The sequence below is a fragment of the Spea bombifrons genome, chromosome 4 (genome assembly GCF_027358695.1).
Source record: "Spea bombifrons isolate aSpeBom1 chromosome 4, aSpeBom1.2.pri, whole genome shotgun sequence".
Lineage (NCBI taxonomy): Eukaryota > Metazoa > Chordata > Amphibia > Anura > Pelobatidae > Spea > Spea bombifrons.
Window position 1 is genome coordinate 42,210,892 of NC_071090.1, and position 12,429 is coordinate 42,223,320.

General features: G+C 36.6%; 1 protein-coding gene across 1 annotated transcript in view; it reads left to right on the plus strand.

Moving 5' to 3' along the window:
- The window catches only part of METTL25 (methyltransferase like 25), an 84,172-nt gene that overhangs the window by 37,005 nt on the left and 34,738 nt on the right, over positions 1-12,429 (plus strand). The window contains exon 6 of the mRNA XM_053464962.1: positions 1,039-1,186. Within this exon, the coding sequence (XP_053320937.1) occupies positions 1,039-1,186 (148 nt within the window). The remainder of the gene's footprint in view (positions 1-1,038; positions 1,187-12,429) is intronic.

Genomic DNA, 12,429 nt, shown 5'->3' on the forward strand with positions numbered 1-12,429 from the left:
CATCAGGATCAGACAAGTGTTCACTAGCATTATCCACCTCTGACTTTCTAGATATGGAGAGGTAAGAAGATTGTGAAGATGGACACGGGGTGGGATGGATGTCAGGATGTTAAGAGAGAAACATGAAGGGGGCATGAGTGGGATGGAGATTGGAGCAGGAGATTGGATAACGAAGAGGGAGAGAAAGAAGCAAGGTAGGGACCAAGGTGAGGAGATAGAGAGTAGAAGAGAGAAAGAGCTAGACAACAAGGAAGGAAGGGGGAGAGAGAGATTTTTCAGTATCATTTCAGTAATTCCAGTAATTGCACATATGCTAGTGTATAATAAACATGAGGAAAAAGAAGTTCTCCCTAAGAACATATTTGTTCTTAATAGGAAATTCCCATGGAAAAAATAAACTCTGCTTAATTATTTCATTAGTCAGAGTGTCTGGCATGATAATCAACACAGAGCCCCTCTATTGCTTCCCACAATGTAGCATGATTAGCAGTTCGTGTCCTTTTCTAGTAGATTGTGTCTGTTTTCACAGAGGCGTTCCCTGATTTACACTTGGGTCCCCAATGTCTGTGCACATGGAATTGTCCCCTGAAACCCAATTAAATCTAAAAGTAAATAGGTAGTTTTTTTCCAAAGCAACTTTTTTTTTTTATTGTAGTAAACGCTACACGATTCATTAAATATAGTTAATGCAGTTATGACTAGAAACCTTATTTTACTGAATACCATATCCAATGTGTCAGTGACATAGAAATACATGTTTTCAACACTTCCAGTAAGTAATGTGAGCAGAGCAAAAAAATGCGGTTCATGCACTTACGTTATGGACAAAGACAGAATGTTGACAGTCCTCAAAATGTTCCTTAACGGTTCTGATGATCTTGGCTAATATCCCTTTATTGCTGCATGTCTAATGTGTTTTGGCAAAGACTGATTATAATACATATTATAAGTTTACCACCTGCTATATTTTAATATTTGAAGGAAATGTTTTTATTATTTCTTCTGTTTGGATTTTTGATCAATTTTCCTGTGCCGCAGGAAGCGATTATGGTGGGCTTACACACATGTGGAGACCTTGCGCCAAACACATTACGTATTTACACCACCAAACCAGAAATTAAAGCAGTGTGCAGCGTGGGATGTTGCTACCATCTGATGTCTGAGGAATTTGACAGCCCAGAAAAAGGTAGTCTTTTTTTTTTTATATACATAAATGACAAATGTGTAGTTCGAGATTAAGCAGTCTTTACCTAGATACATCAGGGGACAACATCATTTTTAACAAAATTGGTGTCCCTTAGGATGTACTGTTACGTTCTATTTTTTTTATTAACAATTATTGAATAAGTGAAAACATTAAAAAATACAAAAAAGCAAAAGGTATAAAAAGACCACAAACATCTTTTAGTTCTTCTAGTAGAAATACAGAAGTGTAAAACCTTTTGCTGTCCACCAAACCAAAAAACATAAAAAAATATATAATAATGTAGTTAATTTGGCTATCCATAGAAAAACTATGCATATGGCCTTTTTACACAGGGATTTTTTTTCTATTTTAATGCTAACAAATGAGTTATACGTAAGGATATGGTTTCACACAAATGCCCTACTTTCTTTTTAAGAAAAAGAAAATGTGTAATGTTTGTAGGTATACCATACGTGAGTAAGGAAAGCTATGGTTGAACAAGCAACAAACAGTAAAAAAACTAATATATGAAAAACCCTCAAGCTTTTTAACCTCTCCCCCTATTGTAATAATGCTAGGAAATTGGCTTACACTCTATACTTACATCTGTTTCTTGGATGGACACCCTGTCTGAGTTTTGTTGCTCTGTAATTCTGCCATAGGTGCTTTTACCAATCATAAGGGGCCAAAGCGAAAATGCTTTACGCCATTTCGGCTTATGAACCGTTTCATAGGAACACTCTACTTTCGGATAGTGGGGGAAGCCTGTAGCATACTTTAGGTCGAAGCAGCTGCCCCAGGGGATAAGTCATTACATAGGTGTGAAATCATTATACACTTATGTGTGTTTTATATTGTGGACCAATTAAAATCGGGTTTGAACAAAAATATCCAGTAAAATGAAATACTTTGCTCATTGATGGTAATACATAATTACAGAAGCTATTAGCAGCAAATATCATTAGTGCCAGCTTTAAAGGGTCCCTTTGTGCACCAAGAAGCCCAAGAGCTTAGCCACACACACTGCCCATGGTACTGATCACGGTCACAATACTAACTTTGTTCAGAAGAATTTTCTCTCACATGTTTCGTTGTATGGTTGGCAAACCTTAAACGCAGGGTGTTAAATAACAATCTAGTTGTTAGCTTGTAGCTACCTTCACTAAAATAGTTTGAAATTATTAATTAACAATGTGTATGTGTTACAGTGCTACAAATATAAGAACTGACAGGTATATCCTTGCGTTGTTTACATGGGTTTGTTAACATATAGCACAAACAATTTTAGATTTCTGTCTGCAATACACACACTATGCAATTCTTCATCTAATAACCTTAGTAATCCAGTGGTGCGCCTTGAGCATGATTTACTCTAAATGCAGTGCACATAATCGGTTTCAGCATGAGAAGGCTAGGAATTTTTGCTTTATAGCTTTTTTTTCTTTTTTAATAAAGTTTTTTTTGTTTCGAGTAAAAAAAAAAAAACAAGTATATAAGCAAACAGCAGGGAGGCGGACATTTCTCACAATTGTGTTGATGCATAAGGTTATCTTGTCCCGAGGACACTCTAGCAGGTGAATTATAGTAGCCTAAGAGACCACCCAGAACCCCTTTCTCCTGCCACCCTCACCACAGTTGCATGCATGCTCATTGGCACCGTGACCTATGGTAATATGTACTTATGCGTAACACAAATGCCCAGTAGACCCTTTCTTGCTCAGGGCAAAAATATATTGTCTACCTGCCTACTACCATTTGAGTTAAGAAACAAACAAGTATAACAAGAACAATAAACAAACTTTAAACATAATCTTCTCTATTTTTCTATTTAGAGATGAGCTTCCTCCTCTCTCTTTATTTTTAATGAATTCTCACATGCAATTTTTCTCCCCGCATTTAACTGCGCAGTTAGACATTAGACGATAGACACAGATACCAGACGCAGAAGACATTTGTTTCCAGTCCATTGTGTTTTCCCCCTATGGCTACATTTAATGCAATGATGTGTCTAGAATTGCAGAAGAACTAAAAGTATACCTGGGCCCATAAATAGTTACACTTCACAACAATATGGTGTACAAATCATGGTGTTCGCTAACATCACAGAGCTGGTAAATCCATTACAGTAGAAAACTGTATAGAAGTAGAACTTTTACAGGGTTTGCGTGTAAAAATGACTGATAATCATGCTTTTTTGTAGAGGAAAATAAGTAAAATAATAAAGAAATAAAATGATGCTGAAGTACCTAAATAGATTTACTTAATCATGACAGAAGAACCATACCTTGTAAATTGTTTTGAAGGAAAGTCAAGGTTAACTGCTTCATTATGCATTAGCTGATTTGTTTTTTGGGACAAAATATTGTCCGTTTTTTATATTTTATATTTACATGTTTCCTTTACAGCAAACAGCAACTTTTTCTTTTTTTTTTGTAAAAAAAAATACTATTACAATTCTTGTAAAAATAATTAGAGGAAATGAAAAAGAGGCCCTTTAGAATTATAGAGCACATTTATCAAAAGTAGGCAACTGTGGCATATCACAAATTGATTGAGACAATGAAACCTTGCAGTGTAACCATTTTAGAGTCTTGTGGCAAGCAGAGAATTGCAAACTATAATTGCAACCTGGGGAAATGAAAAGGAAAAAAGTTTTTTTTTTTTGGTTTGGGTTTTTTAACTGCCTTTGGTATGTCTACGTGGCTTTTGTCCTTATCATATTTTGGATAAAAATATGAATTGAGTGTAAATTGGGAAAAGGATCAGATTGCTGTTGTTCTTTCCTGATTATTTCCTATGTTAACTCCCAGAAGGTGTGGGTAGCAAACCGTTCCTTGGGGGTAAAACTTATGTTTTATTAATGAAACTCATTTACAGAAAAAAAAATAACTGAACAATGCAGAATTAAGTATGGATAATCGTTTGCCTCTGAATTAGTTTTCCTTGGATGATAAAGTTATATTTTTGTCTGTATGAAGCAGAAGGTTTCACAAGTGGCCATCAGTGCCACGTTTATCTTGAGCAGGGCTGGACTGGCAATTACAAGACGGCCCAGGCCTTTTAGGGCCAATGGCCGCTTGCTAAGTTTTAAATGTAGTATTCAACCAGGCATATCCAGCCGCTGGAGCGACAGACTCAGTTAGTCTGTGGGCCTGTCGTCTGGTGTACCAGATTGACAGTCTCGGCCTGATCTTGAGGCCAAATGATATAGCGTAACTAAATCATTTCATTGTTTTTCATGGAACTGGCTCTAATGGGGAAATCATAACTTTTCCTCAAATTCATGTTTGAACCATTCAATCCTTTGCTAGTTTATATTGGAACATCTTGTACCTCATAGAGATGTAGGATACTCGTCTCACAAAAGGCAGTTATTTAGTTCATTAATTTCAAACATCCCACATACTGCATCAAATGAAATATATATGTGTTCTGGAAAAAATGGCCGATGTGGTCCTCTAAGTTAGATACCATAGAGGTAGTTTTCTTCTTAATTTGGCCTGTGTTTATTATGTTTTTTTTTGACAACTGTATGCAAATAGGGGTTTTAACCGTGAGACATGATCCATAACTAATCAATCTTGGTTGCTAATGATTTTGGGGCAGCTTACCTCCTCACGTCTATTTCCATGCTTTGCTACAAGGAATGAGGCTAGGCCTGGCATTATAGCATGGAGAACCATATAGATCTGAGTATCTCAGTTCAAAAGGTCAAGTTATCAGACATGTTCTGATGAAACCCAAATCCCTTCTTCTGTAGGAACTACAAGGCTGACAGCCTGCTTAGATCTAGAGCTAACACCATACACTAACATGCATACACTGAAGCACCATATGCTAACACACCATCATGAGAACACCGTACACTGATATACAAACACTTTACGATCATATGCTGACACACATGCTAACACCATACTGTAGCACAAACACACACAAAGGCATACACACACATATACTAAAACTGTATGCTCACACACACACACGCTAACACACACTCTAACACCATACATTCAGACACCTTATACTCTGTCTTATCTCACACAGAGCCCAGTCTTCAGTGCAGAAAGTGAGGTTGCCTTGCTACTAATGTGGGGTCGACATAACATGTGTTATGTTGTGATCCTGCTGGTGCCTCTGGGAAACTGGGGGCAGGATCGATTAGGCTAAAATAGGAATCATCAGGCAGCTTCAGAGACTCAATGCTTTACTATAATTCATCTTCAGTGTCCCCACCTGGGGATGCCCACCCCGTGCTCTTGCTCATCTGACTGTGAGATGGTGACTTTGGGGAAATCTCAAACAAGTGGCATACGTTCAGTCATGTCCAGGAACAGTAACCCTAAACATATGTTCCAGCCTTTATTAATGCCATAAAGAGCTGTAAGCTTCTTTTGAATATCATACTATTGAAGAAATATGAAAAAATGTAATGGTGTGAAAAGACCAGCAGAACTTTAATGATGTGAAAAGATTTTAATCCCAGAAACTCAAAAATGAAAACATGCAGACACATGCCTTAAATTATATGTGATTCACAAGAGATTTAAATAATGTGTCAGAAAAGGTTATGCCCAGAAAAAAGTCCCTTGCAAATTGCCCTTTATTTTATGTGCTATTTGGTGAGAACTATTTACCTGTATACAGAGCCGGCCTTAGGCGTTGTGGCGCCCTGTGCGGACTACTCCTCTGGCGCCCCCCTCACTACCCCCCCTCTCTGCCCCTTCAAACTACCCACCCTCTCTGCCCCTTTAAACTACCCCCCTTCAAACTACCCCTCCCCTCTGCCCCATCAAACTACCCCTCCCCTCTGCCCCTTCAAACTACCCCCCCCCTGCCCCTTCAAACTACCCCCCCCACACACTTACCTTGTTGCCGGAGTCCTGCGGTAAGAGCGGGAGGCATCCGTCTTCTCGCTCTGCCGGCATTTCATGTTGAGCGCCGGTATAGTCCGGCGCTCAACATGAGATGCTGGCACTGCGACGGAGTCACGGAGAGTGAGGGGCGCCGAGCGGTTGCCGAGAACTTCACGAGCAACCGCTCGGCGCCCCTGACCGGGACTTAGATTAAAACATCGTTTTTTTTTTTTAAACTTTATTTAACATCAATGATGTTAAATAAAGTTTAAAAAAAAAAAACAAAAAAAAAAACGATGCTTTAATCTAAGTCCCGGTCAGGCGCCCCTGCAACCATGGCGCCCTGTGCGGTCGCACAGGTCGCACACCCCTAAGGCCGGCCCTGCCTGTATACATAAGACATATGCAAGATTAAAATGAAGCATTACAGAATGTATGGCAGTAAAAAAAATACACTCAAACATTTTGTACAATTAGTTGTAATTCTAGTGTTCCAGATATATTTGTCAAATGCATTTTTTATGTCAATGAAAGAAGCAAACAATTTTTACTCTCCCTGTCTGTTAGGTACAGATATATCAGATGCGTCCTAAAGTGGGAATGAGTTTATGTAGTCAGGGTCACAAGATTTCTTCATAAGCACATTTAAAGACATAAGGAGGACACTTAAAGGGACACTTCTGATGCATCACTCAGGGACAACTCAATTGTCAAATACTTTAAAGTGCATATGCATGAGAGGGCTGAATGGTCTTTTAAGTTCACTCATAGGTGCATATTATATGCAGCTAGGTTCTGAGCCGAAGTCTATGGCGCCATATCTGTGCATCTGTGCATCTGGCATAGGTATATGGGAAGCAGAATAGGGCCCGCAATATCTGTACACTTGCCGTAGATGCCAATAGGATACTAGTGCCAGCAAAGCAGAGTGACCTAGCTGTTCTGTATTTTATTTTGCTTGGAAAACTTATACAGGGCACAGTTTGGTAGAGGCGGAATTTCACAGTAAAAGTATCTATTATTGGAATCCTGCACAATTGTTATAGTTGCATGAGAATATTCCATTTGCCTAAAAGAGCAGTCAAAGAATTAACAAGCCTTTAAACTTGAAGTGCCGCACACAACATGGTGGTTAATTGGGTTATGAATAGGACATAAGGTTACACAGGGATTTCAGTTAGATATTATTTGTCACCACTTAGCCCTTAGATTGGGTTTATTTCAAAGAGGAGCATTAACATTACAGATTATCCTCAATCACCCAATTACTGCAAGTACACATGAAAACAAAATTGTTAAGCAAGTTGACATGCAATAGATGAATTACACTATTTAATGGGAACACTACCCATAAAAAGATCATATATTAAAGAATATAGCATAAAAAACAGTTATGCCCATGGTTTATTGTTTTCTGAATGCACAAATGTTAAATATAGATGTCTATGTTTATGGTGTTTATGCCCTTTGCTAATTTTTCCTTTGACTTTCCTGAATGAGCACACATCACTCAGAATAATGGATATACCTGTGCTAAAGCAGTGGCTTCCATTAAAGTTAGCTGTGGTTTTACTCACCAGCTTTAAGTAATTCCCACGTGGAAGTAAAGCCCCCCTCTATAAAGTATCCCTGATAACCAGTTACATGCTAAATTGGCAAATGTTCACCAACTCTTAGTGTCACAGAGTTTTTTGGATACATTACTTGATACTAATCCATAGTAGAACAGGAGTTTCTTTCCAATGACATGTAGAAAATAATAAAGCTTGTTTGTATATAGTACTTAATATTGTTGTCTTTTTTCTGAAGCTAATGCATTTCACCTTTAGAATAATGCATTTTGAATATCCAGAAACATGGATATGAAAATCAGGTGTATTTTTTATTTTTTTTTAGATTATATATATATATATTATACTTATTATAGACTTGCTAATATAAATTTACTCGTGCATCCAATTAAGTATTCTTATAATGAGGGGCTTAAATAAATAATTACGGGCATATTACTGGAATTTCAACCAAAAATACAGTTGATCTAATATTTGCCATTCTGTCATACAGTTATGCCACTGAACGGTTTCAGGCTTCTCATTTTTAAATTTATGAGTTTAAATTGTGTTATTCTGTAGTAATGACACATTTTACATCTTCTTTCTGACTTTCTGTACTACTCATCCTTTTGCTTAGTGCTGTATATTCACTTTAGGTTCTCTACTGATTCATGTCTTCCACTGTCCACTCAGCTGCTGTTTTGTTCATCATATATTATGCGTTTACATCACTTATCAATAATTTAATGATAGCATTTTCTCTGGAAAACATTAGCTCAAAGCCTTGGCTATTAGATATGATCCTAGATTATCTTAAATCTTAGGTGTTAATCCCTTTTACTCAATTATCAATTTCATCTCTCTTGTGTTGGCAAGCAAAGTTGTTTAGTTTAATTGCTGTTATCATTTATAAAGCACCAAAGTTTTATGCAATGCATGGGACATGGAGTGCAGGAGAAACACAGATTCTCTCATATCTCATACTTGCATCTTTAAGTCATATCTTAATTTCTTGTGTGCTTCAGTACCCAACGAAGAGCTGGTATGTAAAATGTTTTTTTGGGGTTTTTTTTTTTTGCACTGTTACCATTCTATAATGATGTAACCCTGAGATGAGTGATCCAACATTTAAATACCTAGACTTACCTTTCCACTGAATACTCAGTTGCCTAGACAATTAGAGTAGAAATGTCCATGCATAATTGTAAGTTAATTGGTGGTGACATACATGGTGGCTTACATTTTTTTTTTCCCCATCAGTGCCATCGAGATGTGCATAGACAGTGGGAACAGCATGATCTTAGTGATGTCCTTATTCTGCAGGGTTAACTGCCAATATGTATATGATTAATAGAGAGAGGTTTTTTCGGTGTGCTTGGCCAGCCATCCTACAATGATCTCATATTGACAGCTGCATCTGATCTTCAGTCACTTGTGTGTTTTCTGCAGTCTTGGCTCTCCTCTTATTTTCGCTGTGAGGTATTCAGTTGTTGCCCAGAAATAAAGCTATAACATTTTCCCTCTTCTCTTTCTGTACCTTTAATTTGCACTTCATTATACATTTCCTGCTTGAAAGAGAAAATTGTTAATATTCACACAGTTTGGAACTTTTGGAATACTAGTTTATATTTAATGCAAAATCCCTTTTTTTATATATGGAACAGGAGCACTCTTCACATGTGGTAACATTGTGTCCAGATGCGATCTGTTTGATGTTCTGATACGCATTTGCCTTAAGAGTATCTGGCATGTTTTGAGACGCATAAAATAGCAGAACATTACATAGCAACAATTCAAGGCTTTCTTTTTGAGTAATGAAAATAATCTATTATTTAACTTGTTGGTTCAATGCAGAACATTTAGATCACCAGCGTACGGCCTGTGTTTAGTTTGCTCATGAAGTGGTAAATGTTACCTTCTCAAAAGCCTTATAAATGCTACAAGCATCATCATTTTCTTTGAAATTAGACAACTAACTCCAAAAATAATACTTAACAGTTTAAAATAATCTGATACACACGCACATCTAGAACCAACTCAGCCCCATTTATAAAAGATATGAAATCAGAACCAATCGTAAACTATAAAAAGTCCATTAACACAAACACAGTAGGTTATATGGATATAGAAAATGAAACAACAAAATCTGAGACTTTCAAAAAAAAAACAAAACAATAATCCTTCTGAAGAATGTTAATAATATGGTGATCATTTGAGACTCCAGTGCTTTCTAGATTAACCTTCAAATGAAACGAAAAAGAACATGATTGTTAAGAGCTCTAGTACTGTCTTCAGGCATTTTGAGAAATGGAAATATTTTATTTCTTTTATCTGTTTCCATCAGTATTTCAAAGTGTTGCAAGAAAAATGGTCATGGTTTGGTTTATTATAATATATAAACACACACACACGCTAAATGGACAAAAGTATTGGGACACCTTGCCATTACACTAAATGGAACTTTTATGACATCACGTTTTAAATATATAGACATTAATATGTTGCCCCCCCCCTTTTGAAGTTACAATTTCTGCGGGAATATTTGCCCGTTCATCCAGTAGAGCATTTGTGAGGTCAGGCGCTGCTGCTGGACGAGAAGGCTTGGCTCTCAATCTCTGTTCCAGTTCATCCTGAAGATATTCAATGGGGTTGAGGTCCGGGCCAGTCAGGGCTTTGTGGTAATATGGCATGTTATAAAGCCCTGTTTAACAAACCTCAGTGAGTAAATAAAGGCCGGTATAGCTGATCCCCAAGAATCATACATTGCAATATTCCAATCCACAATTGGAGGGACAAATCAGAGTTTTACTATTGTTTGAAACGTGCATGCTGGCAATGATAACAACTAGTTAGTCCTAAATTAATAAAATATAAAATATATGTGCACATCTGATACTGATTACATGGGATGAATACCAGTATAGTGAATTGCCCTAGATAAAAACTTTACGTATAAAGTAAGCTTTCAAATGACTAATCAAATCTACATTAGAGGCTTAAATAAAATATAGTATAAAAATAACCAAATTAAGTTGAACATAAATAAAACTAAACATAAGTAAATATGTAAATATAGCAATACTAGGCCTGAAAATAATAAATTATTCTGAAGCTGTCATTAATAATCCGGGATTAAAAATATTAATATTTCATATGTAATTTTGTCTAGTAGACACAGACGATATATTGTGAGTTATATGGCAGGGAAGTAGAATGCAAGCACAAAATCATAGTTTTTTTAATTAGACTTTTTGTTAATTTTCCAAAAGAATAGAAACAAAAAACATAAAATACCCTCAATCAACAGCACGTTTCTGCCGTTTGTGGACAAGTGCTATGTGGAGAAGGCAGTAGTAACATTGGTTCCTCGCCTTGTACTAGAAAGTAGGCTACTCCCCATTCAAGACTATATAGGAATAGATGTTTAGAGGTGATTGAATAAAATATTGTAAGTGCATACAATAAGCATTATCCCAGTTTGCAGGGTTCTAGTCTCTTGTGGAATACCGCTCCCTAAAATTTTCCTAGCATTTCACTGCTGGAAAAATAAATGATGCTTTCCATTCCATTATAGTCAGACAATCAAAGGATGATAGTTTCCAGCTCTGGAATGATAAAGAACCACTGCCTAAAACTCGCTCATTAGACAATTTTAATTCTAAAGCAGACCAGTTAGGTCCAGTCTATAGGGTTCATAGATGCAACATATATCTCAAAAGTCCCTTGTAAGGCAAACTTCATATTTTAATTTTTTTTTAGCATAAATTCCCAATGTCCTTAATTGGAAATATGCTGTAGACCACTCTACTATGTCTGTAAATTTTTGAAAACAAAAAATAACTCTCACTTAAAGTCTAAATTAGATTAACCTAAAACAACTCTCCTCTAAACAGGGTTTCAATTGGGAAATCTAAAATGAAAACATTTTTCCATTACCATAGCAAGCAAATGTGTAGATCAAGGGGATTTTAATACCCAGTCTAGCCCTGCACACCATATGCAAAAAACCTGAAGAGTTTTCAGTTTAGCAGTGAACTAAAGGTTTGTGTTTATTTGGTAATAGTCTACTTTATTAAACACTGCTTTTGAAACAAATCCCAGCATGATCCTTGATCCTTTAGGATGCCAAATCTGTGAGTAATGGCTACTGCAGGATGCAATATTGCCTGAAACCTCAGATCTGTGAGAGAAATCACCAAATTATGAATGAGAAGAACCATTTAGCCCATTTAATCTGGAAAATACTTAATCTCTACCACTTCTGCTGGAGGCTGTTTCACTTATCTACCTCCCACTGAATACAAGAAAAAATGATTTCTGTAATATATTTTGCTGGAAACTATAGCTGGCCTGTTAGCTGTCTAGGACCTTAAGTGTAATACAACTGACTATACAATATAATTTAGGCATGCCATGATATATGCGTGACCATGCATCCAACAATAATAACCAATCACCTTGGCTGATATACTGCTCACCTCAGCCTAGTGTACACATTACTGACAGCAGATTAAGCTCCTCTTGTGTTAATTACCTCTTAAACCATCAGTACAATTGATAAACCTTTAAGTGAAAAACATGTATCTGACACGAACATTGATTTTTCTGACTTTACAGCTGCAACTACATCTCGTAACAAGTTAATATTAATGACACATTCTTGTTTAGATGCCTTTTAGTAAGTAAAACAAAAGAAAATACACCACTGCCATCTATCATAGGGACAGGCCTAGATACAACAGAACACAGACTCCATGTCCTCTATAAATTATTTCAATTAATCAATGCCATACATCTTTTTGTTTTGTTTTGATAATGTAAATGTCTGTTTGCA